At 48.9% G+C, this 27,487-nt stretch overlaps 2 protein-coding genes across 2 annotated transcripts; both read left to right on the top strand.

The window, feature by feature from the left end:
• The first annotated feature begins 334 nt into the window (after window positions 1-334).
• Window positions 335-8,082, top strand: LOC311530824 (uncharacterized protein). The gene is made up of 3 exons (XM_084647767.1): window positions 335-726; window positions 2,712-2,825; window positions 3,132-8,082. Exons 1-3 carry the CDS (start codon window positions 600-602, stop codon window positions 4,994-4,996), a joined length of 2,106 nt encoding a protein of 701 aa, XP_084503893.1. The 5' UTR covers window positions 335-599; the 3' UTR covers window positions 4,997-8,082.
• Window positions 8,083-12,244: 4,162 nt separating this feature from the next.
• On the top strand, window positions 12,245-27,241 carry LOC311531010 (uncharacterized protein; the record flags this gene model as incomplete). Its single annotated transcript, XM_084648070.1, has 5 exons — window positions 12,245-12,609; window positions 19,691-19,778; window positions 20,307-20,433; window positions 24,079-24,192; window positions 24,510-27,241. 5 exons carry the CDS (start codon window positions 12,245-12,247, stop codon window positions 26,120-26,122), a joined length of 2,307 nt encoding a protein of 768 aa, XP_084504196.1. The 3' UTR covers window positions 26,123-27,241.
• Window positions 27,242-27,487: the final 246 nt, after the last annotated feature.

The raw sequence follows: 27,487 nt of genomic DNA, 5'->3' as shown, positions 1-27,487 counted from the left end.
TTGGCTCAGAGATGCTGTTACTGGGAGGGTCTGAAGAGCCTGGGGGGGAATCGGGGTGTGACATGGACTCCAGCCCCTTCTGTAACCTCCCACATTGCCCCTCTCGCCCCAACAGGCTGAGGAATCACATCCACATTTTGCTCCAGGTCGGCCCCTCTTCCAGGAGACAGGGAAGGGACATGGCTGTGATGGAGCCAGCTCAGGTAGGGGATTTTCAGGGAGCTGCTGGGCGGGGGTGGGAGAGGCAGGGAGGAGACAGGGTGTGAGAAACCTGCTGATTTTCTGAGTAGGCCCATTGGCTGCTGTGAGACACAAAGGGAATCTGTTGGGATTCCTGTCCCTGTCCCCGGCTCAGAGCTCTGCTTCCCGTCTCAGCCTGTGGATGGCAGGTGTGTGGGAAATGAGAAGACCCTGCCCTGCTCCGTGTGCTGGGGGGACCTTCTACCCAACCCCTGAAGCCTCCTGGCTGCTCTGACGGGTCGGGGTCTGATTTTGCTACTCTGGCCCTCCCAGAGCTTCGAGTTTTTTTTCCTTTCCCATGACTAGTGGGATTGTGGCTGGGGCAGCAGGTGCTGAGTGGGGGACTCTTGTTGTTTCAGATGCCGGTGACCTTCGAGGAGGTGGCTGTGTATTTCACCCAGGGGCAGGGGGCTCTGCTGGACCCCGCTCAGAGAGCCCTCTACAGGGACGTCATGCAGGAGAACTACGAGACGGTGACCTCGCTGGGTAAGAGATTCCCCTCCCCTCGGTTATTAGAAGCCATGGGTCTGAGTGTTGGACTCTGATCAGGTTCTTCCCTGGTCACTTAGATCAGAGGCAAACAGGTTCCATAATGCACAGCTGCCGTGAGAGAGACTTGGATCTCCGTACCCTCTCCAATGGGATACAGGTGTCAAAAGCTAATGGACATGCGAGCTCATCCCCCTCCCTCCAGGTTTCAAAGGGACAGAATTCATTCATTGTCATGTCTGTATTGATTCCCAGTCAGACACAGAATCCCTGTTCACCTCCCTTCTTGGAAATAGCTCCAGCCATGGGGAGGGCTCTGGGCTCTGCAGGTTTAGAAATAGGCAGAGGTTTAATGCCAGAGCTGGGTGTGCGTCAGCCAGTCCCCCAGAGAGCACAGATCCTGGGAACTCCTAATGAGGGTGTAAAAATTCCTGTTGCCTCCCCAGATACCTGCCTCCCCCAGGGCAGCTCAGTGACCATGTTCCTTCCTCTTAGGTTCCATATTCCCACCCTCACAGCACAGGGACAGGTTAATTTCACACAGCGCCCTTTGTGACAGACACTCCCCTAATGCTCCATGAACCCTGTGCGAAGAGTTCAGTCACAGAGACCCTCTTGGGACTGTTAGTTCCAGCAGACATCTTGGGTGATAAGCAGGGGTCTCCTCACCACAACCGAAAGCTTCCTTGTTTAGATTTGGCAAAAGGCGGGAGTCCTTTGTTCCAGCTTGACTCCCTTCCCCGTTCTTTATGGAAAAGTCCACGGTTTAAAAGGTGACATGGTCACTGTGACAGGGTTGGGACTCACCACCTCAGCGCCTCCTGCTGTTCACTCTGGGAATTAGCTCAGTTCATGCGGAGCGCCCTCTGCTGGTGGTGTCCCGTCCGTCTCTCTCCCAAGATTGGTGTTTCAACCCGCTTTGCTCCCAGCTTGCCGGGTCCTCTTCAAGACACTGCCCTCTGGCAGTGCCCACTGCTCCACTCTCACCCCCTTTCAGGGGTTTGATGTTATCAGCAGTCCTTCTCTTCGCCCCAGCCACAATGGCCAACTCCACTCCAAAGTCTAACTTCGTTTGGCAGGGGTCTGGTGCAGTCCGTGATGGCCACTCCAAACGGCCAGGTGGAAGTGCAAGGGGGGGACCCAGGCACACCCTCTACTCTGGGTCCCGACCCAGGGACCCTTTGGCAACAGCCTTTCTACCTGCCCTCCTTCTCTCCCTTTGCCCATCTCTCTCCCTGGGCTGTTTCCCCTTCGGCCCCTTTGCACTGGCTAGGCCCTTTTTCTCAGGGCCCGGCAGGTACCGGGCAGGAGTTCCCTTCTGCCCGCCCCCCGCCCGCCAATCTCCTCATGCAGGAGATAGACCTTCACCCTCTGAAGACCTGAAAGAGATTGCCTACCTCTATCCTGAGCAGCCTTTAAAAAGGCTTAGCCTAGCCCTGATTGGCTGGCTGTAATACTGGCCCTGATTGGCTCTCTAACAGGCCCTCCGTGGTTGGCTGCCGCCTTGCACAGCCGCTCTGGCCTGTTGTAGCTCAATCTGGCCTGGTGGTGGGGCACCACCCCACCACAGTCACATGCCTCTGTAAGACACTAGTCTCCTTTTTTCATGGGCTGATCCTCACCTACACAGGAAGATTTAAAGGTAAACAAAACCATTCTCAGCCCATTGTTCTGGATAAATGGAGCAAACAAGATCCTAAAGTATCATTAATGACCCTCACTTAGAATAATCACAATAGGACCTTAGATTTGTACTTCATATTCCTAACTTTAAATATAAGAGTGATACATACATACAAATAGGAAAACTATATTCGGTAGATTACAGCGTAGATTACAGCTTTTCCAATGATGCCTTACGTGGGACCTTTTGCATAAAGCATGTTCCAGTTATCTCATGTTCATATTGATAAGCATATTTGCAGAAAGCATATGGAACACCCCGTAACACCCTGATCTGGTCTGATTTAACCCTTGCGCAGGATTTCCCATTCCCAAACCTGAGCTGATTGCCCAGCTGGAACGAGGGGAAGAGCCGTGGGTGCCCGATCTCCGGGCCTGCAAGGAAAGAGATATCCCAAGAGGCGCCCACACAGGTGAGGACTGACACAGAAATCATCTGGGGAATGAAGGAAAAAGTTGAGAATCCCGAAAATATAGTGTAAATAAGGGCCCTCAGTTCTTCCTCCTCTCACCCAGGGCAGGGTTGTAGTCAGCAGATATCGCTCATGCCATTCCACCCAGCCTCTTAGCTGCAGTAGTTTCCTTCCCTGTGAGTGTTTGGGTGAGAAGTGGAGGCAGAATCCAATTGCTCAGTCTTTGTGTTGGGTTTTTCCTTGGTGCTATTCCTCTTTCTCCCCAGCACAATGACTCCTGTCTGGATTGTCTCTGTCTCCCATCAGGTGCTGAGCGAGTGAGTGAGAATGAAGAGGAGAATCATGGTGCAGAAGTTCCTGGTAAAATGGAACCAAAGGAGACCTTTCTGGGAAGTGCTGCATGGAATTTTTCCCAGTGCTTGGAACAGGCAGATGCCTGGGGAAATTGTCACAGGTCAGAGAGGCTGCTGGAAAACCACCCAGGGAAGAAAGTGGATGAATCTATTAACTGTGGAAGAGGTAACGAGGATCCCAGAGTGCAGCAGACAAATCCCAAGGAAGAGACACCCTGGGACTGCCTGCAGTGTGGGAAAAGATTCATTCTGAGCTCACAGCTTGTAACACATCAAACAATCCATACTGCAGAGAAACCCTCTCAATGCTTGGACCATGTGGAAAGCTTCAATAACCCCTTAGACCTTAATAACCATGGGAGACGCCACACAGAAGAGAAACCCTCTCAATGTCTCGAGTGCAGGAAATGGTTTTTTTGGAAGTCAGAACTAATTACACATCACACAAGCCAAACAGGAGATAGAACTCATAAGTGCGTGGACTGTGGGAAAAGTTTCAGGCGGAGGTCAGCTCTTTTTAAACACCAGGCATTGCACACAGGAGAGAGACCCCATAAGTGTTTAGTCTGTGGGAAAAGTTTCATATGGAGGTCAGACCTTGTTAGACACCAGGCATTGCACACAGGAGAGAGACCCCATAAGTGTTTAGTCTGTGGGAAAAGTTTCATACGAAAGTCAGACCTTAGTAAACATCAGAGAATCCACACAGGAGAGAGACCTCACAAATGTATGGACTGTGGAAAAAGTTTCATACAGAGATCAGACCTTGATAAACATCAGAGAATCCACACAGGTGAGAGACCTCACAAGTGTATGGACTGTGGAAAAAGTTTCATACAGAGGTCAGCCCTTGTTAAACATCAGAGAATTCACACGGGAGGGAGACCCCATAAGTGCTTGGATTGTGGGAAAACATTCAGAATCACATCAGCCCTTGTTTTACATCAGAGAATCCACACAGGAGAAAGCCCCCATAAGTGCTTAGACTGTGGAAAAAGTTTCATATGGAGGTCAGACCTTGTTAAACATCAGAGAATCCACACTGGAGAGAGACCTCACAAATGCATGGACTGTGGAAAAAGTTTCACACAGAGGTCAGACCTTGCTAAACATCAGCGAATCCACACAGGAGAGAGACCTCACAAGTGTATGGACTGTGGAAAAAGTTTCATACAGAGGTCAGGCCTTGTAAAACATCAGAAAATCCACACAGGAGAGAGACCCCATAAGTGTTTGGACTGTGGAGAAAGTTTCAGAATCACATCATCCCTTGTTTTACATCAGAGAATCCACACAGGAGAAAGCCCCCATAACTGCTTAGACTGTGGAAAGAGTTTCAGACGGAGGTCAGAGCTTGTTAAACATCAGATAATCCACACAGGAGAGAGACCCTACAAGTGCTTAGACTGTGGGAAAAATTTCGTACGGAGGTCAGACCTTATTAAACATCAGGCAATCCACACAGGAGAGAGACCCTACAAGTGCTTAGACTGTGGGAAAAATTTCATACGGAGGTCAGACCTAATTAAACATCAGGCAATCCACACAGGAGAGAAGCCTCACAAGTGTTTGGAATGTGGAAAATGTTTCACACACAGATCACATCTTCTAGCACATCATAGGATCCACACAGGAGAGAGACCCCATAAGTGCTTGGACTGTGGGAAAAGTTTCACAAACAAATCAGCCCTTGTTTCACATCAGAGAATCCACACTGGAGAGAGACCCCATAAGTGCTTGGTCTGTGGGAAAAGTTACACACAGAGATCACATCTCACTAAACATGAGAGAATCCACACAGGATCTAAACTTCTGTAACACATGGCCAGAAAGGTTAAGCTACTTGCAGGCTAATTGACCCAGATTCAACCTTTAGACACATGTTAGAAATGTGTGTAAATAATAATTAGAGCCATCCACATTAAATACGGTAGAGCTTTGAAATGTAAACTTTTATGGTTAAAGAACTGGAAGAAGATAGTAATTGTACTAGTCTATGCTTACTTACATTTTGTTAGAAGGTTAACAGTGTAACCAAAGGGCTCCTGTCTAGGGCTGGTTTTTGTTCAATCTGAGATGGACAGGAAATATTAACAAATAGAGATCACTTGGGTGTAATAATGTCATTGTCTACATGTCTCTGTAAAGTTTGTGGAAAACTGTCTGTTAACTGCTTTATGGATATTTACCTTATTTTAATCCATGTAATTAATTACCTTATGTTTAGGAAATAGAAGGTTACTTGAAAAGCCTATTGTTCACCTGATGAAGGGATTCTGAAACAGTCTCTCTTAATTCTAATGCACCATCTCTACAGTGAAACTGACCTAAGGACGCTATTCATCTCTGCATGATCTTTACCCAGGCACTCTGTCTTTTCTTGTTGTAAGAAATCTTAGTTTAGTTACACACTGACAGCCAGTTCCTGTTATTTCGGTCAGAACTGAAGAAATCATTAAGTTGCTGGGTGATGTGTCTGATCCTTCCGGATAACTTAGGCTTGAATAGAGACTGGGAGTGGTTAAGTCATTATGCAAGGTAACCTATTTCCCCGTGTTCCCCCCCCCCCACACACATTCCACAGACGTTCTTGTTAAACCCTGGATTTGTGCTGGAAATGGCCCACCTTGATTATCATATACATTGTAAGGAGAGTGATCATTTTAGATAGCTATTACCAGCAGGAGAGTGGGGTGGGGGGAGAAAACCTTTTGAAGTGATAAACATCCATTTTTTCATGGTCTGTGTGTATAAAACATCCTCACTGCATTTTCCACTTTATGCATCCGACAAAGTGAGCTGTAGCTCATGAAAGCTTATGCTCAAATAAATTGGTTAGTCTCTAAGGTGCCACAAGTCCTCCTTTTCTGATTGGTAGAACTTTTATATGATGAAGAAGATTTTCAGTCTTCCCCATCACGTTTAGCTGGGCTGTCTGGGAGCGAGCCCAAGGCTGGGTTGATTTAAGGGAGCTGTGCTTTGGCCTCTGTGTAGCCAGTAAGGTATTGTAGAAGCTGCTTTGTTGGTGGCTTGGTGAATCTAAGTATTGGAATAGCCACCAGTTTTGAGGATTGTCGGCCCATTCTTTGCAGTTTGCCCTAATTGAGTAATCTCTGTGTGTCTTCCCCGCAGGACCCTGGTCACAAGTTCAGAAATGCCTTGCCTGTGGTTAAAGTTTCATTCAGCTACTGCACCTCATTAAACATCAGAGAATCCACAAAGGTGTGAGAGACCCTCGGAATAGGGGCGCTGGGTGCTGGGGCTATCGAGTGTTTGGGGATCATGGGATAAGAGGCGAGGGAGAGCACCGGGGTAGAGGGGTGCTGCCTTTCCTCACTCTCCCCCTCTGCCCCTTCTCCCTGCCCCCTCAGCATTCAGACAGCACCACTGAGAGGGGCTTGTTCAGAGCTGGAAGGCCGTATATCTACTTGTGAGATGCGGGGGGGGGGTTAAATGACGACAGACACAAATAAGGGGGACCTGGTGAAATAGATTTGAGACCCACTGGTCTACGCTATTTTGGTCCCCACTGTTACAAAATGATGATAAATCTTGTACAAAGTACAAGCCCTGTGAGGTGTCCTATGGAAAGTGATGGTCTCCTGCATATTTTTGTCCTGTTAAATCGTGTGCATCAACATTGTGTTTGGAGGTGTGAGATTTTGTTATGGGTTTGTTACTGAACCATGCTGGAAATCTGGAAAATGCCCACAGACTAGTCCTCAGAGCCAGGTGCTAAGTGGCCATTAATTGCTTAGCCGGCCATTCAGCAGCAGGAGTGGGGGGTTGGGAACTAGAAATCTATAATTCACTCGAAGGACGGCTGAAAGCTCACATATGCCACAGCACAGACTGATGGTCACTATGAGAGTTTGCTCTATGTTTGCAAAGCTGGAAAACACCCACAGACTAGCTTCCCAGAGACAATGGTACTGACAAACCAGCTAGGTGCTAAGTTGCCATTTATTGCTTAGCTGGCCATTCACCAGCTGTGAACAAGAGAACTGTGAACTGCCTGCAACAGTGGGTGGGGTGAGAAAAGCTGTTTCCTTCCAGTCTTCTTTAGGGTGGTAAAGTTTGGGATTTAAAATGTGTGTTTACCTTTTATTTTTTGTTGTAACCAATTCAGACCTTTTACGCCTTTCTCACTTGTGATCCCTTAAAACCTACCTGGCTCTAGTTAATAGACTTGTTTTTATCCTAACTGGTGTGTTTTCATTTAAGTGTTGGGGGGATTTCACTTGAGATAACCAGGGTGTTTCCTAATCACCATCCTTTGTTGGGATGAGGAACTAATGAGCTTGTACCCCACAATTGATACCAGTCAGCCCTGTGTTCTTTGGGAACCAGGGCCCAGTATCCAGCCTGCCTGACTCATGAAAGGACACCCCCCATCACCACCAGCCTCTGCTTCAACCAAAACGGATCAGAGACAAGACTTGCAGAGGGCAGTGAAGGGTGGGGGGGATACACACCTTGACCCCTCCTGACAAGATTAAGGCAACTTCCCTAGCCTCATCTGCATGAAAGATGGGACAGGGAGGCATCTCTATTAGCATACAGAATGGAGACCAGAGATTCCAATGCAAGAACCGCACTGAACTCTGGGACCAGAGGAGCAAGGAAGCACTGCATCATGCGGGATCTCTGCTCCATATGTTAATGATCCTACACCTGCACACACCCAGCTCCGCAGTTATTGGACCAATTCTAGTAATAAATCCTTCATTGATATCCAGAATACTGAAGCAGCCTAATTGCATTGTGAGCTCCCTGGAAGGAACACCACCCATAGCCTTGCATAATGACAGGTTTCAGAGGAACAGCCGTGTTAGTCTGTATTCGCAAAAAGAAAAGGAGTACTTGTGGCACCTTAGAGACTAACCAATTTATTTGAGCATGAGCTTTCGTGAGCTACAGCTCACTTCACTTGATGAAGTGAGCTGTAGCTCACGAAAGCTCATGCTCAAATAAATTGGTTAGTCTCTAAGGTGCCACAAGTACTCCTTTTCTTTTCACCCATAGCCAAGAGTGGTCAGCTCCTATTGTCTAGCCTAAAGAAAATGCTTGAGTCATCGGTTTGCCCATAAACAAATCTAGTGTTTTCCCTTGAACCATTGTATTTTTCCTACAAAAACCCCATCTCACGCTCCAGTCAGTGTTCTGATGCATGGATCCAATCTCTGCAACAGTTCCACTGGGACTCCGTCTTCTCCTGACTGATCGTGCTGGGGGCTCTGCCTGTCTCCAGCACTCAGGACCCTGAGCTACCCCCAACACCTAGGAACCCCAACCAGTTCAAGTTTCATAGAAATGGTGAGATTCTCTCTCTCTCTCTCTCTGTTTTCTTTTCTACCTCAGCCAGGTATAGTTTTCTGTATATAACTTTTGTAGCCTTTAATAATGTAACTGTCTGTTTGTTTAGGCTCTCTTTGTGTAGTTATCACTATTATTCAATAAATAACTTTTATGGTTAAGCTGGTTGCTTCTCTCTCTCTCTGAACTTTACTCTTTTGTGTTTTTAGCTTCCCCATTTACCCTGCAGCAACGCTCGTCTTACCTAAGCTAGGTTTCAGAGTAGCAGCCGTGTTAGTCTGTATCCGCAAAAAGAACAGGAGGACTTGTGGCACCTTAGAGACTAACCAATTTATTTGAGCATAAGTTTTCATGAGCTACAGCTCCCTTCATTGGATGCATTCATGGGTTACTACCTGTACAATAGTGATGTGAAAGTGGGGATAGGGACATGCTGAACCTGTGACATATGAGGGTGGCAGCTTGGAAGTGCGGCTTGATCTGGTCCACTCAGACTTGCTCTGTTAATGTGTGTGTGTGTGTTCATCCGGTTCTGGGGCTGGAGGAGCCCAGCCCTTGGGAACCTAGGCCCTGCAGGATAGTTCCATTGGGAGGGGACTTGCAGAAGGGAATCATAGAATATCAGGGTTGGAAGGGACCTCAGGAGGTCATCTAGTCCAGCCCAATGCTCAAAGCAGGACCAATCCCCAATTTTTGCCTGAGATCCCAAATGGCCCCCTCAAGGATTGAACTCACAACCCTGGGTTTAGCAGGCCAATGCTCAAACCACTGAGCTATCCCTCCCCACCCCATGGAGAAGTAGAACTCCATATAAAAACACAAGCAGTACATTGATAGAATTACAGAACCCCCCACCCCAGAAAAGTAACACTGATAAATAAGCATACCCCAAAGTAACGGGCACATCTGGTAACAGCGTACAGTCTGGACAGTAGAAGACGCTCAGCCGGGGTGCAAGCCTGGAAGTAGAGAACAGACTGGTGTTGCTATGGGCTTTAATTCATCCCTGGTTGGCAAGTCGCACTCAGTGCTGCATAGCTGGGAGTGACTTTGAATCTGTTGGCTGGCTGGGTGTGAGCAGAGCGTGGAGGGGTCTGTTGTTCACTCAGCGAAGCAGTGTAAAACATGTCCTGGGACAGAGAATTAAGCAGTTCAACAGTCCACACTGTACCCTGGGGTATGTCTCACCCACCATCTCCTGGGACCCAGCATGGCCCCACTGGTCTTTCGTCATTCAGCTCAACTTTCAGCATGAGAACAGGGCTAATCGGAGAGAGGGAACCAGCCAACATCCTCAACTGCACTGGCTTTGGCTAAATGCTAAACACCCCCGGGATAGGGATTGGGGCTCTGCAGTCAGCCTTCCCCTCAGGCCTCATTCTCCTTCCTCACCTTGCTTCTGTCTTTCCTGTTGCCTTCTGTCTCCTACAAGTCTCCTACCTTAGTCAGTCGAGACAGCACCACGTTTTGCAACAGTTCAGCTTGCCTGTGACTGGAGAGGCAGCTCAAAGCAAAGCCTTAAGCAGCCCAACACAGAGAGAAATTTTTCAAGTCTCAGAGGGGCTGATCAGCTGGCAGGCCGTGCCCGGGATTCTCCTGCAGGGAGGCTGCAATTGAGACTGAGCCCTGGTAGCAGAAGCTTGTACTCATGATGCACCCTTAATGCTGAGAAAAGCTGCCCACCTGTAACCGTGCCTTTGTGGGTCACAGCTGAGAATACCACATTCAGGTCACACTGCTGAGAAACAGGATAAATACACCCCAAAATGCTGTTGGTTTTTCTCCCAAAAGATATACCAAAAGAAGTTTGACTGTTAAAATAAACTCACAGTTAGTTTTCCAAACATTTTTATAGCTCTACGCATTCTTTTAACTTTGCCAGTTTCCGTAGCGAGTGGGGAACGTAGCTTCTCAAAGTTAAAATGGATCAAAACATATCTGCGTTCAACAATAGTGCAAGAGAGACTTGTTGGACTTGCCATAATGATAATAGAGCATGAAATAGCTGGAAAACTGGACCTAAAAGAACTAGTGACTGAATTTTCAAAACTTAAAGCAAGAAAAGTCATGTTTTAAGAGCACAGAGTGTTTTTTTTTGGAGTGTTTTGTAAATACAGGTTAAAGTTCATTGAAGAGTTTTCTTATTTCTTTCTATATTGGATGTGGTGGTGATGGCAGTTAAAGCAGGATAGGGCAATGGATGATTTTGAATTTGTAATAATAAAAATTATAATTAACATTTCTAATGCATTTTTATTTGAAATCGGACTGAAATATCATCTATCTCTCATGTACAAATCTATTCTGAAAATTTCGTGTCTCTGTTTTATCTGATCTCAGAAACATTGGTTGGACAGATGGACGGACGAACAAACCGAATAGTTTAAAAAAAACCCAATGCTTAAAAACATTAAAGGGAAGAAAGGGGCAAAATGTTTCCCAGTTTACCAAAAGCTGATTGCATGGTTCGCCTAGGGCACCAGTTGCTGACAGCTAGTCTAGGGCCGCTTCTGAAGAGGACACCCTGTGCTGGGTTTGCCTGATTCCCACCTGTCCTGCTGAGAGCCAGCTGGGCTGAGGTCGGGGGCAGGTAGGTGAGCAGCAGTGTCTGGAGAGACCCCAGTTGCAGGGGGCTGTTGGATGAGGAGCTGAGCCAGGTGATTCATCTGGAAGCAGGGGTACCCCACTCCGCCCCTCCCCTGCTCAACTGCTCCTGCCTTTGCCCTCTTCCTCACTGGAGCCCCTGGCCAGTCTGGGCTGGGAGCCCCTCCTGTCTGCTGTGTGTTTGAAGTCAGGGTGTCACCCCCCATCTGGGTACTGGTCTCCAATGCGCTGGGGTGACGGCACAGGGGGATCTGTGGGTGCTGCAGCCTCCCTGGGTCTGGAGCTGCTGGCAGCTGCTTGTGTCCGAAGGGGCCTTCAGGTTCCTAACTCAGACTGGTTTCTTAAAGAGACAGTGCACTCCTACACTCACTCAGGCAGACACATGCTCCCCCACCCCCCACCCCCAACACTGGGGCTCCCTGCATCCAGGTTACTTCCCACCTGGGCTGTGCTATGAGGCAACAGCAGCTGTTGCTCTGCTGCCCTCTGGGGAAAGTGACCTGGAGGCAGGGAGCCCTGAGGGGGCTCCTGGCTCCCCGGCCTCACAGGGTGGAGGAGCAGCAGGTCAGCGAGCAGCGATGCCCACTGCCTTACGCATCCAGGGCAGTTTCCCCACGTGGGGGCAGGAGGGGGATGCGGGGTTAGGGTGAGGGGAGACTCAGAGTGCAAGGGTTAGGGGTGCAAGAGGGGAATGCAGGGACTGGGGTGAGGGGCACGCACAATGGAGGGATTAGGGGTGCAGGATGGGTACAGGCGTTGGGGTGGAGGGGGAAAAGTGCAGAGGTTAGCAGTACAGGAGAGGGGAGGGCTTGGGGTGAAGGGGGCATGCACAGAGCAGGGGTTGGGGTGACGGGGCACGGTACAGGGTTGAGGGCTACATTAGGGGGCAGGAGCAGGGGTTGGGGTAAAGGGGCGATTGTATAGGGGTTAGGGGCACAGGAGGGGAGTGCAGGCATTGGGGTGAAGGGGGAACGCACAGAGCGGGAGTTGGGGTGCAGGAGGGGGCAGGGGTTGGGGTGAAGGGCAATGCACGGTGCGGGGTGCACAAGTGGGGAATGCAGCCTGCATTCCCCAATTGCTGCACTGTGCATTGCCCTTCACCAGGAGTTAGGGGTACAGGAGGGGGCAGGGGTTAGTGGGGAGCCAATGGAGGGCACCAAATGCAAGTTTGCCAGGGTGTCATTTTCCGGTGCGCAAGGCGGTGGGTTGATCGCTAGGACCCGGGAGCGGCTGGGGGGCGGCTCTGGGGGGAGGATCGCGGGGCTCAGCCCGGCCCAGGAAGTGACTCGCAGCCGCTGCGGGGACTCTGGCTCCCGGCGAGATCCCCGAGCCCCGGCGGCTGGTGCTGGGAGCCCGGAGCCCGGAGCCCGGGCTGCAGCCGGGAGAGGGGAACCTCCAGCCGGGCCCTGCCCGCTGCTCCCCGGGAGCCTCTCCCAGGGCAGAGCCCCCAGCCCGGCCAGGGCCCCTTCCCGGCCCGGCCCCTGCCCCGGGGGGCCCCGCTCGGGGGGAAGGTAAGAGAGACCCGCCCCCCCCCGTCACCCCCGGGCTGCAGGGGGCGGGTTTGGCCCCGGGCTGCTCCCCGCGGAGCCGGCTGCGATTCCCTGCTCCGGGCCCGGGAAAGCTGCCGCCAGCTCCCGGTGTGTGCGGGGGGCAGAGAGGGGACTGGGACTCGCACGGGGTGGGGTGGGGTTGGGGGGCAGAGAGGGGGAGGCGGTGGGGGGACATTAGGGGATTGAGGGGGAACGGGGATGCTTTAGGGGACAGAAGGTGGGTGATGGGATGGGGGGCAGGGAGGTTGGGGCGATGCAGGGGGATCAGGGATCGGGGGGAAAGATTGTGGGGCTGAGGAACGGGGCTGGAATGGGGGGAAGATGTGAGGGAAAGGGGGGATGTGGGGAGGGAAGGCTGTGGGGAGACTGGCGGGGGAAGGGAGAACGGGGGGGGGGGACGACACAAGGCAGCTCCCCCGCCTCATGGGGTAAGGGAGGGTGAGGGACTGCCCAGTCCAGCAGCCAGCTGGGAATTTTTTTCCCTGTAGCTGGTTAAGCAGCCATGGGCGGGGACTAATGTCTCAGGGCTCAGAAACTATTTGGCAAATATCCAGACCCCTGCCACGCCCCCCTCCCCTCCTTCCAGTGTATTATCGTCAGACACACCCGTGCTGGTGGGGTCCGTGTCTCCTGAGTGTTGGGGGCTGCCCAGGGCCCTGGTCTGGTTTCCCTGCAGGATCCAGATCTCAGCCACACCGGAGTCAGACCGGAGTCACTGCTGGCTCTGGCAGAGGGTGAGCGCGGATGGGCCAGTGGGATCCGCCTCTGCCTGCCTGTCCCTGGGGGCTGCAGGGACAGGACAGGGAGGCTCAGACATTAGCTGCTGCTATCAGAGGGCTCCGGTTCTGGCAAAGGGAGAGGAGGAGGCAGGTGTGTGTGTCTCTCCCTGCTTGTGTGATTACTGCTCTATGGTATTTTTTACTAAGGATAGATCTACAACCCTGAGATTGATTGGCAACCCCAAGAATTCAAACCTCAAGAGTTATGTATCCAAAAGTCTATAAATAAGGAAATCAATAAATTTTGTTTCTTTTATTACCTTTTTGTGTCTGAGCCTTTGGGGTGTACTCGCTTTACAGTTTTACTGCTATCACTTCCAAGGGATCCATATACCTAGAATGGTTGTACAATCCTATAACGTTCGATGCCATTTTACACTTCTGGGAACATGTGATTCCCCACCACAGTCTTGCAATTGAAAATTGATTTTAAAACCTTATTTCCATAAGTAACCCCCTATCCTGCACACTCGGAAGTGCCCACTTGACTTTTCTATAACTTCATTTATTGCATAGATCAATGTGGATTTTTCTAGCGCATCATTTATACTTTTAATTCCCTGTTTTAAGTTCACAGCCTTTTATGGATGCTACGTTTTTGTTGTGATGCATTTCAGGGCTATTGTTCCTTCTGGCACATGTACTGATTTGTACGGCCAAAGTTAAAGAATTTTTAAACTGAATTGTTCAGTTTTTCCTTTGCATTGGTCAGGCCGAGGAACACACTGTGCTGACCTCACCCCTTCCTTTATGTTTCTCCAGTGGAATAGCTAATGCAGGTTAGTTACCCCATGGGAAAAACATCCATTTTCTTATAGACACAGACAGTGCTGCTGACTCTGATGTTAAATGACCCATTATTGTTCATGGGCTGAAAACTGTGATACTGATTGTGTCTCTCCTGCTTCTGCTCCTGTGCCAGGCACTGCATCTGCATGTCTGTGCCCATTTGTGGGGGCATCATGGAAATAAAATTAAAACATGTAAAACTAAAGGAAGTAGCAGAGACTTCTCCCCACCACCACCTATTTCCCATGTTCCCTTCCCTTTACTTCTTCAGGACTTTTCTGCATGGTTTGATGCTAAAGGTGTGAAGTTAATGCACATAAATTCCAATGCTTAAAAAGCCTCTGTGGTCACTTTCCTTCAGAAGTCAGGTGGCCTTAATTTTGAGGGTGGCAGTCAGGGCAGCCACAGACAAGTGCAGGAGACCTTCCCCTCAGCGCTGGAAATCATCAGGTCTTTGATCTCATCTTTGATCTCTTCTTAAACATTTTTAAAGTTTTGTATCGTCCTGGTGTAACCCACATGCAATTTTTCAAGTCCAAAGAGAAGGCGCGAAGCAGCAGGGCGCTCGTCTCGTCTTCCCTGAGTTTTGCCTTGTGTAGAAACGGCATGACGATATTTCACAGCTTTGTCAAAATTTCATTAAAGGGGTTCAGGTTGAAATGTAAGGTGATCTCGCTCCACCTCTCTCTCCTGCAAAGGAGAGGACATCCTTCATGAGCAGGAGAGCGAAGGCCGGATAGTTTCATGGCAGATCCTGCTGTGCTATACAGGGATCCCTTTTATAAGCAACACAGACCAAGTAGGGGCACTCTTGTCCCATGAGAATGACCTGATTGATCCACAGTTTTGGTGCTTTAAACTCTAAAGACTTCTTTGATCTCAGCCTCTCCATGCTCGCTAACCACAGGGCAGTTAAACTATATCTCTTACTAACTAGGCACTGCCAGGAAAATGTAACTTACAAAGGCAGCATTGTCTGTCGTACTTGAGGATGGTCATGTCAGTGAGACTGACTGTGATGCTCACAAAGGTGTGAGGCAGTCTGGCAGATGTAACAAAAATATACTAAACTCACTTCACACATTTTAATGTTGTGTCTCAGCACATGTGCAGAGCTCAGGGCCAATCTTCTGGTACAGAAGCATCAGAAACCGGGTGGGGCAGTTACCAGACATGCTCTGTATTTGTTTCCAAAGCTGCATTGAATGTTTTCATTGTAGGCCAGCCACCTGGCACGGCCACTCCCTCTTTACTCACCTGAGAGCGGAGGCAATTAGAGCTTGGAGGGGAGATAGGTGTTTACGACAGCCACACGTCAAAGAGTCACAGTCTCCATGCCCTGGGTCCGCTCTGAAAGAATGGAGCCAGGCAAGGCTCTGGTGCAGTGTCTTCCCCCCTTGGGGCACACTCTCACCAGGGCAAGAAGCCTCCTGGGTCTGACCTCATAGTGTTCAGCTCCGCTGTTCACACCGTGAGCTCCCCGCAGGGAGTCCACCTGGATGGGACACTTGGGGAAGCCTGAGATGCCCCTCACGGGCCTTCCAGCCTACCTCCCCCATCAGCCATGACTTTCAGCCAGTTTAGAAAACAGAAGGGTTTTTTAGTCACTGCGAGTACAGTGTAGAACAGATATTGTTAGCACGGAATTCAGGAAGACGCAGAAAAGTCCATCTTGGGGGGGAATCCAGCTTTGGGCTCTCCTTGCTGAGTCCCCAAACTGGAGACTGACCAGCTTCCCAACGCCCAGCCTCAGTCAAGCCTAGTTACCCTCCTCTGTGTTTTGCCTCTTTCCTGAGCAAACAGGTCAGCTGGCCTCCCCCCTCCTGCTGTTCTCCAACACCTTCGGCTGGCTCCTTGTAGGGGACAGGCTCCATCCATCACTTGCCAGGATACAGAGTGTCAGCCATTCTCTATGCCCAGGCAGCCAGTCTGCAGCCACCCCTGCCCTCTAGGGGTCTCCACAATGATCACACATCCTTATCCCTCCAGCTTGATATGAGAAACTGAGGCACGCACACCGTATTCAGAGAAAACATTAAGAACACTCCCATTTCCTCACAACCTGGCATATCAGTGGACTGCTTGGCACAAGAGCATGCTCGTCTCTGCTGTGTGGGAAGGGTTTGCTGACGAGGCTGAGAGGTGTTTTGAAAGGAAGGAGACCCAGATGTTCTTCACATCCGAAGGACCCTGGGTTCTTCTGCTTCATATGGCCATGTTACAGAGACTGCAGGTAGGGTGACCAGACAGAAAGGGTGAAAAATCGGGACAGAAGGTGGGGGGTAATAGGTAACTATATAGGACAAAGCCGTAAATAGTGGGACTGTCCCTATAAAATCGGGACATCTGGTCACCCTAACTGAGGGCTAGATTCACAGTGGCACACAGGCACCCAAACCCCAGGCTAAGCACATAAATCTGGCATTAGGTGCCAAAATCCCAATTTAGGCTCCACGGAAACATACAAAATTCCTGACAAACCCCGCAGATGCCAAAGCTCACTCAGCAGTAGCTATGTTTTCAGGGTAGAAGTTCCCTGGGGAGCCTTAGTTTCTGCCTCTGAGCATGTGCCCTGCTGCCTTCTCCGGGTCATCTGGACCCAGAGATTGGTCACGGCTACCATTAGGAAATTGTGCTCGTGGCCGTTTGGGATGTGATGCCAGTGGGGAGCCCCAGGGATAAGGAGGACGTGAGAGGTTTTGCCAGCAACCCAGTGGTGGGTTAACGTTGCCTGAGAAATAACCGCAGTGATTAACAGGGACAATTCCATGCACGGAAGCCTGGCTGGGGCAGACATAAGGAGACTTTGTCTAGAGACCAGTGTCGGGTGAATCGGACCCTGCAAATCACCAGAGAGAACCCGGTGGCAAAGCACTGACAAGTGACACCTCCATGACCAGGCCCAGGGCTAGTAACCAGCGAGCCTGGTGTGGAGCCAAGAGACCCTGTCTGCCAAACTCCTGCCTGATCCAATGTCTCACCAGAGCAAATCACGCACGGAGTCAGTATCACTGCAAAATGTGTCCCCTGCTGTTCTCTCTAGGACCGGGACCCCCTCACTCCTGAATCCCTGTTGGTATTGGGGACTCTCTGGAACAATCAGGGAGCTCTATAGAAATGCCCCTTCTCCCCCGTCCCCAGGATCTGGATGTCTCCTTTCTGTCCTCCCATTGGCTCGGTGGCTTTTCTGGATGATGCCCCCGTAGTGCTGTGGCCAGGGGACGTGGAGGCTCTGAGGGGCAAGGTTTGGGGCGGGGAGGTTTCAGTGCAATGGGTTTTTTGCTAGGGCACAAAAGGATCTGGAGTGGTGTGGGGAGTGTTACCTGCGCACTTTAGGGGCACCCACCTTTACCCAATTCCTCGGGCTCAGGGTGTACTTTTTGCAGGACCTTTTACCAGCCTTACAGAGTAACATCCTTATTCCCTCTTTATTGACGGCAGAATACACATGCTAAGCATACAGTGCTATACTCTCCAAACCAAGGCGAACTTTCCCTATTGGCCAGGCAAGGTCAGTCTGCTCTGGTCTGGATTCTGGTTGCAGCATGTCAGGGTCATGTGGAGGGTTCTTAGCAGCTTTGATCTTAGGCTGTGTCTTAGAGGTGAGTTCTTCTTCTTCTTCGTCTTCTTCTATATTCTTTTGTTCTTTCTCCTTCTTGGACCCCAGTTTCTACAGTGAAGCTTGAGTCCTGCTTAGCTAGACCTTAACCAATCATTTTACTAACCAATCCTAAGATATTGTAACAAAATTCTCTAACCAATCATCCTCCTTCCCCTTAATTAATTTCCACCTCGCAGAATTAACTGTTTATCAGACAGAAACAATCAAAGAACCAGACAGAGCTCATCCAGACAAACGGAAGAGAAGTGGGGACCATAAAGACAACCTGCTCCCAACCTATTGTTTGATTTAAAAGTAAAAAAAAAAAAGCACAGCCATGATCTCCGGGGGTCTGGATTCTGAGTGTTTGGGGTCTGCCCAAGGCCCTGGTCTGATTTCCTTTCAGGATTCAGATCTCAACCACACCGGAGTCACTGCTGGCTCTGGCCAGGTGTGAGTCTGGATGGGCCAATGAGATCATAGCATCCTGGAAGATTAGGGGTGGAAGAGACCTCAGGAGGTCATCCAGTCCAATCCCCTGCTCAAAGCAGGACCAACCCCAAATAAATTATCCCAGCCAGGGCTTGGTCAAGCTGGGCCTTAAAAACCTCTAATAATGGAGATTCCACCACCTCCCTAGGTAACCCATTCCAGTGCTTCACCATCCTCCTAATGAAATAGTGTTTCCTAATATCCAACCTAGACCTTCCCCATTGCAACTTGAGACCCTTGCTCCTTGTTCTGTCATCTACCACCACGAAGAACAGCCGAGCTCCATCCTCTTTGGAACCCCCCTTCAGGTAGTTGAAGGCTCCTATCAAATCCCCCCCACCCACTCTTCTCTTCTGCAGATTAAATGAGCCCAGTTTCCTCAGCCTCTCCTCGTAAGTCATGTGCCCCAACCCCCTAATCATTTTCATTGCCCTCTGCTGGACTCTCTCCAATTTGTCCGCATCCTTTCTGTAGTGGAGGGACCAAAACAGGACGCAATACTCCAGATGTGGTCTCACCACTGCCAAATAGAGGGGAATAATCACGTCCCTCGGTCTGCTGGCCATGCTCCTACTAATACAGCCCAATATGCCGTTGGCCTTCTTGGCAACACTGTTGACTTCTCCCCAGCTTCTCGTCCACTGTAATCCCCAGGTCCTTTTCTGTAGAACTGCTGCTTAGCCTGTTGGTCCCCAGCCTGTAGCAGTGCATGGGATTCTTCCATCCTAAATCCAGGACTCTGTCCTTGTCCTTGGTGAACCTCATCAGATTTCTTTTGGCCCAATCCTCCAATCTGTCTAGGTCCCTCTGGACCCTATCCTCCATCATTAGAGGTGATGCTGAGAGGGGCTCCCTGTGTCAGCGAGTCCCCGAGCTGCTGCCCTCAGTGACACAGCCTGGTTCAACCCCCTGTTAGCAGTGTCAGTGGCTGAGCTGCCTGATGAAAGCAAAGGCTCAAATCAACGGGGCAGTCACCCGTTCTCCCAGGGAGAGGGAAGATGATAGAAAAGGGAGAGAGAAGAGACTGGAGTGGGCAGCAGGAGCAAGAAGTGCAGAGGGAGATTCCCAGCTCCCAGCCCTGCCTGGGTCCGCTCCCTGCATCCCCTGGGCGCCCAGACTCTCCTGGGAACAAGGCGAGGAGCTGAGAGCAGACAAGCCAGTTGCTGACTCTGCTGAACACTGCACAACTTAGGGAGAAGGGGGAGATCTAGGGGGGGTTACACTACAATGTTGAGGGAATCCTCCAAAGCGGCTCCTTTGATTCTTGCATTTGGCTCAGAGATACTGTTACTGTTACGTAAAGATCCCAATGGGAATGGGGATGTGACATGAACTCCAGCCCCTTCTGTAACCTCCCCCATCGCCCCTCTCGCCCCCACAGGCTGAGGAATCAGGTCCACGTGTCTCTCCAGATCATCCCGTCTTCCAGGAGACGGGGAAGGGAAAAGGCTGTGATGGAGCCAGCTCAGGTAGGGGATATTCAGGGAGCTGCTGGCCGGGGGAAGGGAGAGGCAGGGAGGAAACTGGGTGTGACAAACCTGCTGATTTTCTGAGTAGGTCCATTGGTGGCAGGGAAGGAGGCGACATTCCCATATTTGTCAAACAGGACACAACCCCCTTGTCCATGGCTGGGAACATTTTCCAGACTCCCAGGGCTGGAGCCTGACCCCACTGGCCAGAGGCTGCTGTGAAATACAAAGGGAAGCTGTTGGGATTCCTGTCCCTGCCCCGGCTCAGAGCTCTGCTTCCCGTCTCAGCCTGTGGCTGGCAGGCGTGTGGGAAATGAGAAGACCCTGCCCCGCTCCGTGTGCTGAGGGGGACAAGGAGCTCTCACCGTCTCCCCACCCCCTGAAGCCTCCTGGCTGCTCTGAGCAGGGTGGGGGTGGGATTCTGCTACTCTGGCCCTCCCGCAGCTTCACTTTTTTTCCCCTTTCCCATGACTAGTGGGATTGTGGCTGGGGCAGCAGGTGCTGAGTGGGGGACTCTTGTTGTTTCAGATGCCGGTGACCTTCGAGGAGGTGGCTGTGTATTTCACCCAGGGGCAGGAGGCTCTGCTGGACCCTGCTCAGAGAGCCCTCTACAGGGACGTCATGCAGGAGAACTACGAGACGGTGACCTCTCTGGGTAAGGGATTCCGTCCCCTTGGTTATTAGAAGCTGTGGGGGGTCTGCGTGTCTGAATCTGGTCAGGTTCTTCCCTGGTCAGTTAGATCAGAGCTGAATGGGTTCCATAATGCACAGCTGCCATGTGAGAGAGCCTTGCATCTCCATGCTCTCTCCAGTGGGACGTGGGTGTCAAAACCCCATGGACAAGTTAAACCATCCCCACCCCTCCAGCTTTCAAAGGGGCAGAATTCATTCATTGTCCTGTCTGTATCGATTCCCAGTCACACACACAATCCTTATTTACTTCTCTTCTTGAGAATAGCTCCAGCCATGGGAAGGGCTCTGGGCTCTGCAGGTTTAGAAATAAGCAGAGGTTTAACTCCAGACCTATGTGTGAGTCAGCAAGTCCCCAGGGTGCACAGTTCCTGGGAACTCCTGACGAGGGCGTAACAATTCCCGTCACATCCCCAGATATCTGCCTCTCCCAGTGACCAAGTTCCCAACCCCTTTGGTTCCACGTAGCTCCAGAAGAGCACGGGGACAGGTTCCACTCACAGAATGTCCTCTGTGACAAATTTCAGAGTGGTAGCCATGTTAGTCTGTATCAGCAAAAAGAACGAGGAGTACGTGTGACACCTTAGAGACTAACAAATTTATCTGAGCATAAGCTTTCATGGGCTAAAGCCCACTTCATCAGATGCATGGAGTGGAAAATACAGTCGGCAGATAGATAAATACAGAGAACATGAAAAAATGGGGTTTGCCATACCAACTCTAACAAGACTATCGATTAAGGTGGGCTATTATCAGCAGGAGAAAAAAACTTTTGTAGTGATAATCAGGATAGACCATTTCAAACAGTTGGCAAGAAGGTGTGAGTAACAGTAGGGGGAAGATTAGCATGGGAAATAGTTTTTAGTTTGTGTAATGACTCATCCACTCCCAGTCTTTATTCAAGCCTAATATAATGGTGTCCAGTTTGCAAATTAATTCCAGTTCTGCAGTTTCTCATTAGAGTCTGTTCTTGAAGTTTTTTTGTTGAATAATTGCGACTCTTAGGTCTGTAATTGAGTGTCCAGGAAGGTTGAAGTGTTCTCTGACTGTTTTTTGCATGTTATAATTCTTGACGTCTGATTTGTGTCCATTTATTCTTTTACGTAGAGACTGTGTGGTTTAGCCAATGTCCATGGCAGAGGGGCATTGCTGGCACATGATGACATATATCACATTGGTAGATGTGCAGGTGAACGAGCCTCTGATAGCGTGGCTGATGTGATTAGGTCCTATGATTGTGTCCCTTGAATAGATGTGTAGACAGAGTTGGCAGCGGGCTTTGTTGCAAGGATAGGTTCCTGGGTTTGTGTTTTTGGTGTGTGGTTGCTGGTGAGTATTTGCTTCAGGTTGGGGGCTGTCTGTAAGCAAGGACTGACCTGTCTCCCAAGATCAGTGAGAGTGAGGGATTGTCCTTCAGGATAGGTTGTAGATCCTTGATGATGTGCTGGAGATGTTTTAGTTGAGGGCTGAAGGTGATGGCTAGTGGCATTCTGTTACTTTCTTTGTTGGGTCTGTCCTGTAGTAGGTGACTTCTGGGTACTCTTCTGGCTCTGTCAATCTGTTTCTTCACTTCAGCAGGTGGGTATTGTAGTTTTAAGAATGCTTGAGAGAGCTCTTGTAGGTGTTTGTCTCTGTCTGAGGGGTTGGAGCAAATGCGGTTGCATCTTAGAGTTTGGCTGTAGACAATGGATTGTGTGGTGTGGTCTGGGTGAAAGCTGGAGGCATGTAGGTAGGAATAGCGGTCAGTAGGTTTCCAGTATAGGGTGGTATTTATGTGACCATCGCTTATTAGCACTGTAATGTCCAGGAAGTGGATCTCTTCTGTGGACTGGTCCAGGCTGAGGTTGATGGTGGGATGGAAATTGTTGAAATCATGGTGGAATTTCTCAAGGACTTCTTTTCCATGGGTCCAGATGATGACGATGTCATCAATATAGCACAAGTAGAGTAGGGATGTTAGGGGATGATAGCTGAGGAAGTGTTGTTCTAAGTCAGCCATAAAAATGTTGGCATACTGTGGGGCCATGCGGATACCCATAGCAGTGCTGCTGACTTGAAGGTATACATTGTCCCCAAATGTGAAATAGTTGTGGGTGAGGACAAAGTCGCAGAGTTCAGCCACCAGGTTTGCCGTGACATTATCGGGGATACTGTTCCTGATGGCTTGTAGTCCATCTTTGTGTGGAATGTTGGTGTATCCATAGTGGCCAGGATGGTGTTTTCTGGAAGATTACCAATGGATTGTAGTTTCCTCAGGAAGTTAGTGATGTCTCGAAGATAGCTAGGATAGCTACTGGAGTGTAGGGCCTGAGGAGAGAGTCTACATAGCCAGATAATCCTGCTGTCAGGGTGCCAATGCCTGAGATGATGGGGCATCCAAGATTTCCAGGTTTATGGATCTTGGGTAGCAGATAGAATACCCCTGGTCGGGGCTCTAGGAGTGTGTCTGTGTAGATTTGTTCTTGTGCTTTTTCATGGAGTTTCTTGAACAGATGGTGTAGTTTCTTTTGGTAACCCTCAGTGGGATCAGAGGGTAATGACCAGTAGAATGTGGTGTTGGAGAGTTGTCTAGCAGACTCTTATTCATATTCCAACCTATTCATGATGACGACAGCACCTTCTTTGTCAGCCTTTTTGATTATGATGTCAGAGTTGTTTCTGAGGCTGTGGATGGCGTTGTGTTCTGCACGGCTGAGGTTACGGGGCAAGTGATGCTGCTTTTCAACAATTTCAGCCCGTGCATGTCGGTGGTAGCACTCTCTGTAGAAGTCCAGTCTGTTGTTTCAACCTTCAAGGGGAGTCCACACAGAATCCTTCTTTTTGTAGTGTTGGTAGCAAGGTTTCTGTGGGTTAGTATACTGTTCAGAGGTGTGTTTGAAATATTCCTTGAGTCGGAGATGTTGAAAATAGGATTCTAGGTCACGACAGAACTGTATCATGTTCGTGGGGGTGGAGGGGCAGAAGGAGAGGCACCGAGATAGGACAGATTCTTCTGCTGGGCTAAGAGTATAGCTGGATAGATTAACAATATTGTTGGGTGGGTTAAGGGAACCACTATTGTAGCCCCTTGTGGCATGTAGTAGTTTAGATAGTTTAGTGTCCTTTTTCGTTTGTAGAGAAGCAAAGTGTGCGTTGTAAATGGCTTGTCTAGTTTTTGTAAAGTCCAGCCACGAGGAAGTTTGTGTGGAAGGCTGTTTTTTTATGACAGTCTCCAGTTTTGAGAGCTCATTCTTAATCTTTCCCTGTTTGCTGTATAGGATGTTGATCAGGTGATTTCAGTTTCTTGTAGAGCGTGTGGCACAAGCTGTCAGCATAGTCTGTGTGGTAAGTAGATTGTAATGGATTTTTTACCTTCATACCTTTTGATATGATGTCCACCTGTTTGCATTTGGAAAGGAAGATGGTGTCTGTCTGTATCTGTACAAGTTTTTTCATGAATTCGGTGGATTTCCATTTCATACTGGTAAATGCACTGCCTTGCCTTGCTTATGGTTCAGTAAATTTGTTTGTCTCTAAGGTACCACAGGTACTCCTCGTTCTTTTCTCTGTGACAAATACTCTCTCAATCCTCCATGCACCCTGATCTGGTCTGATTTCACCCCCTGCGCAGGGTTTCCCATTCCCAAACCTGACCTGATCGCCCGGATGAAACAAGGGGAAGAGCCGTGGATGCCCGATCTCCAGGCCTGCGAGGAAAGAGAGATCCCGAGAGGCCCCTGCACAGGTGAGGACTAACACAGAAACCATCCGGGGAATGAAGGAAAAGGTTGAGAATCCCAAAAATGTAGTGTGAGTGAGTTCCCTCAGTTCTTCCTCATCTCACGCAGGGCAGGTCTGTAGTCAGCAGATATGTCTCATGGCTTTCCACCCAGCCCGTTAGCTGCAGAAGTTTTCTTCCCAACTTTCCTTCCCTGTGAAAGTTTGGGTGGAATGTGGAGGAAGAATCCAATTACTCAGTCTTTGTGTTTGGTTTTCCCTCAGTGGTATTCCTCTTTCTCCGCAGCACAATGACTCCTGTCTAGATTGTCTTTCTCCCGTCAGGTGATGAGAGAGTGAGTGAGAAGGATGAAGGGAATCAAGATCAGAAAGTTCCTGAGGAAGTGGAACCACAGGGGACCTTTGTGGGAAGAGCTGAAGAGAGTTTTTCCCAGTGCGTGGAACAGGGAGAAGCCTGTGGAAATTGGCAGAGGTCAGAGAGGCTGCTGGGAAACCACCCAAGGCAGAAAGTGGATGAATCTATTAACTGTGGGGGAGGAGACAAGGATCCCACAGCCCAGCAGACAAATCCCAAGAAAGAGAAACCCTGCCACTGCCCCAGATGTGGAAAAGGATTCATTCTGATATCACAGTTTGATACAAATCAGAAAACCCATACTGGAGAGAAATCCCTTCAATGCTTTGACCGTGGGGAAAGCTTCAATAACCGCTCAGACCTTAATAACCATGGGAGAAGCCACATGGAAGAGAAACCCTATCAATGCCCTGAGTGCAGGAACTGTTTAAATTGGAAGTCAGCACTGATTACACATCACGCAATCCACACAGGAGACAGAGTCCATAAGTGCTTAGAGTGTGGAAAAAGCTTCATACAGAGGTCAGGCCTTCTTAAACATCAGGCAGTCCACACAAGAGAGAGATCCCATAAGTGCTTGGACTGTCAGAAAAGTTTCAGAAACAGATCAGCCCTTCTTAAACATCAGGCAGTCCACACGGGAGAGAAACCCCATAAGTGCTTAGACTGTGGGAAAAGTTTCATATGGAGGTCAGACCTTGTTAAACATCAGGTAATCCACACAGGAGAGAGATCCCATGAATGCTTAGACTGTGGGAAAAGTTTCATACGTAGGTCAGACCTTGTTAAACATCAGGCGATTTATACAGGAGAGAGACCGCACAAGTGCTTAGACTGTGGAAAATGTTTCATACGGAGGTCAGACCTTGCTAAACATCAGGCAGTCCACACAGGAGAGAGACCCCATAAGTGCTTAGACTGTGGGAAAAGTTTCATACAGAGGTCAGACCTTCTTAAACATCAGGCAATCCACACAGGAGAGAGACCCCATAAGTGCTTAGACTGTGGGAAAAGTTTCATACAGAGGTCAGACCTTCTTAAACATCAGGCAATCCACACAGGAGAGAGACCCCATAAGTGCTTAGACTGTGGGAAACGTTTCATACAGAGGTCGGACCTTGTTAAACATCAGGCAGTCCACACAGGAGAGAGACCCCATAAGTGCTTAGACTGTGGAAAAAGTTTCATATGGAGGTCAGACCTTGTTAAACATCGGGCATTCCACACAGGACAGAGATCCCATAAGTGCTTAGAGTGTGGGAAAAGTTTCCTACGGAAATCAGACCTAGTTAAACATCAGGCAATCCACACAGGAGAGAGATGCCACAAATGCTTAGAATGTGGAAAAAGTTTCACACAGCGATCACATCTTATAATACATCAGAGGATCCACACAGGAGAAAAACCCCATAAGTGCTTGGACTGTGGGAAAAGTTTCACAAACAGATCAGCCTTTGTTTTACATCAGAGAATCCACACAGGAGAGAGACCACATAAATGCTTGGACTGTGGGAAAGGTTTCAAACAGAGATCACACCTCATTAAACGTGGGAGAATCCACACAGGATCTAAACTTCGGTGACACATGGTCTGAAAGTGTTAACTTTCAGAATAATTGACCCAGATTCTACTTTTAGTGCTGTGTTAGAAATGTGTGTAAATGGTAATTAGGGCCATTCCGCATTAGATAAGCTAGAGCTTTGAAATGTAAACCTGTATGGTTAAAGAACTGGAAGAAGATAGTAATTGTAATAATCTATGTTTATTTGCATCTTGTTAGAATATACTGTAACAAAGTCACCAAAAGTTTTCTGTCTTCCACTGTATGTTGTTAAATCTGAGATGAATAGGAAATATTAACATATAGATAAATCTTGGGTGTAATAATATCATTGTCTATATGTCTCTGTAAAGTTTGTGGTAAATTGTCTATGAGTTGCTTTATGAATAATTACCTTATGTTAATCCATGTAATTAATTTCCACTGAGATTTAGGTAAGAGAAGGTTACTTCAAAATCCTATTGTTCACCCAAGGGCTGTGTGCTGTCAAAAGGCTGCAAAAATCTGAATATGGGATATGATCTGGGACATGATCCTTTTATCTCAGTTGTGCTTAAGCTTTATTTGGGGTGAGTTTGAGTTATAAGATGGAGATCTCCAGTCCCAGTTGGACCGCCCTGATATCGAACATTTGGACATTGGACTATTCCTGATTAAATGATTCTGAAACAGACTCTTTGCAATTCTAATACACCATCTCTACAGTGAAACTGACCTTGTCATAAATATAAAGGGAAGGGTAAACCCCTTTGAAATCCCTCCTGGCCAGGGGAAAGCTCCTCTCACCTGTAAAGGGTTAAGAAGCTAAAGGTACCTCGCTGGCACCTGACCAAAATGACCAATGAGGAGACAAGATACTTTCAAAAGCTGGGAGGAGGGAGAGAAACAAAGGGTCTGTGTCTGTCTGTATGCTGCTTTTGCCAGGGACAGAACAGGAATGGAGTCTTAGAACTTTTAGTAAGTAATCTAGCTAGGTATGTGTTAGATTATGATTTCTTTAAATGGCTGAGAAAAGAATTGTGCTGAATAGAATAACTATTTCTGTCTGTGTATCTTTTTTTGTAACTTAAGGTTTTGCCTAGAGGGGTTCTCTATGTTTTTTGAATCTAATTACCCTGTAAGATATCTACCATCCTGATTTTACAGGGGGGATTTCTTTATTTCTATTTACTTCTATTTTTATTAAAAGTCTTCTTGTAAGAAACTGAATGCTTTTTCATTGTTCTCAGATCCAAGGGTTTGGGTCTGTGGTCACCTATGCAAATTGGTGAGGCTTTTTATCCAACATTTCTCAGGAAAGGGGGGGTGCAAGTGTTGGGAGGATTGTTCATTGTTCTTAAGATCCAAGGGTCTGGGTCTGTAGTCACCTAGGCAAATTGGTGAGGC

The sequence above is a fragment of the Lepidochelys olivacea genome, assembly GCF_965140295.1.
Source record: "Lepidochelys olivacea isolate rLepOli2 genome assembly, chromosome: 14".
In the NCBI taxonomy this organism is placed as follows: domain Eukaryota; kingdom Metazoa; phylum Chordata; order Testudines; family Cheloniidae; genus Lepidochelys; species Lepidochelys olivacea.
Note: the sequence above shows the minus strand (reverse complement) of the source record. Positions and strands in the feature narration are given on the sequence as shown.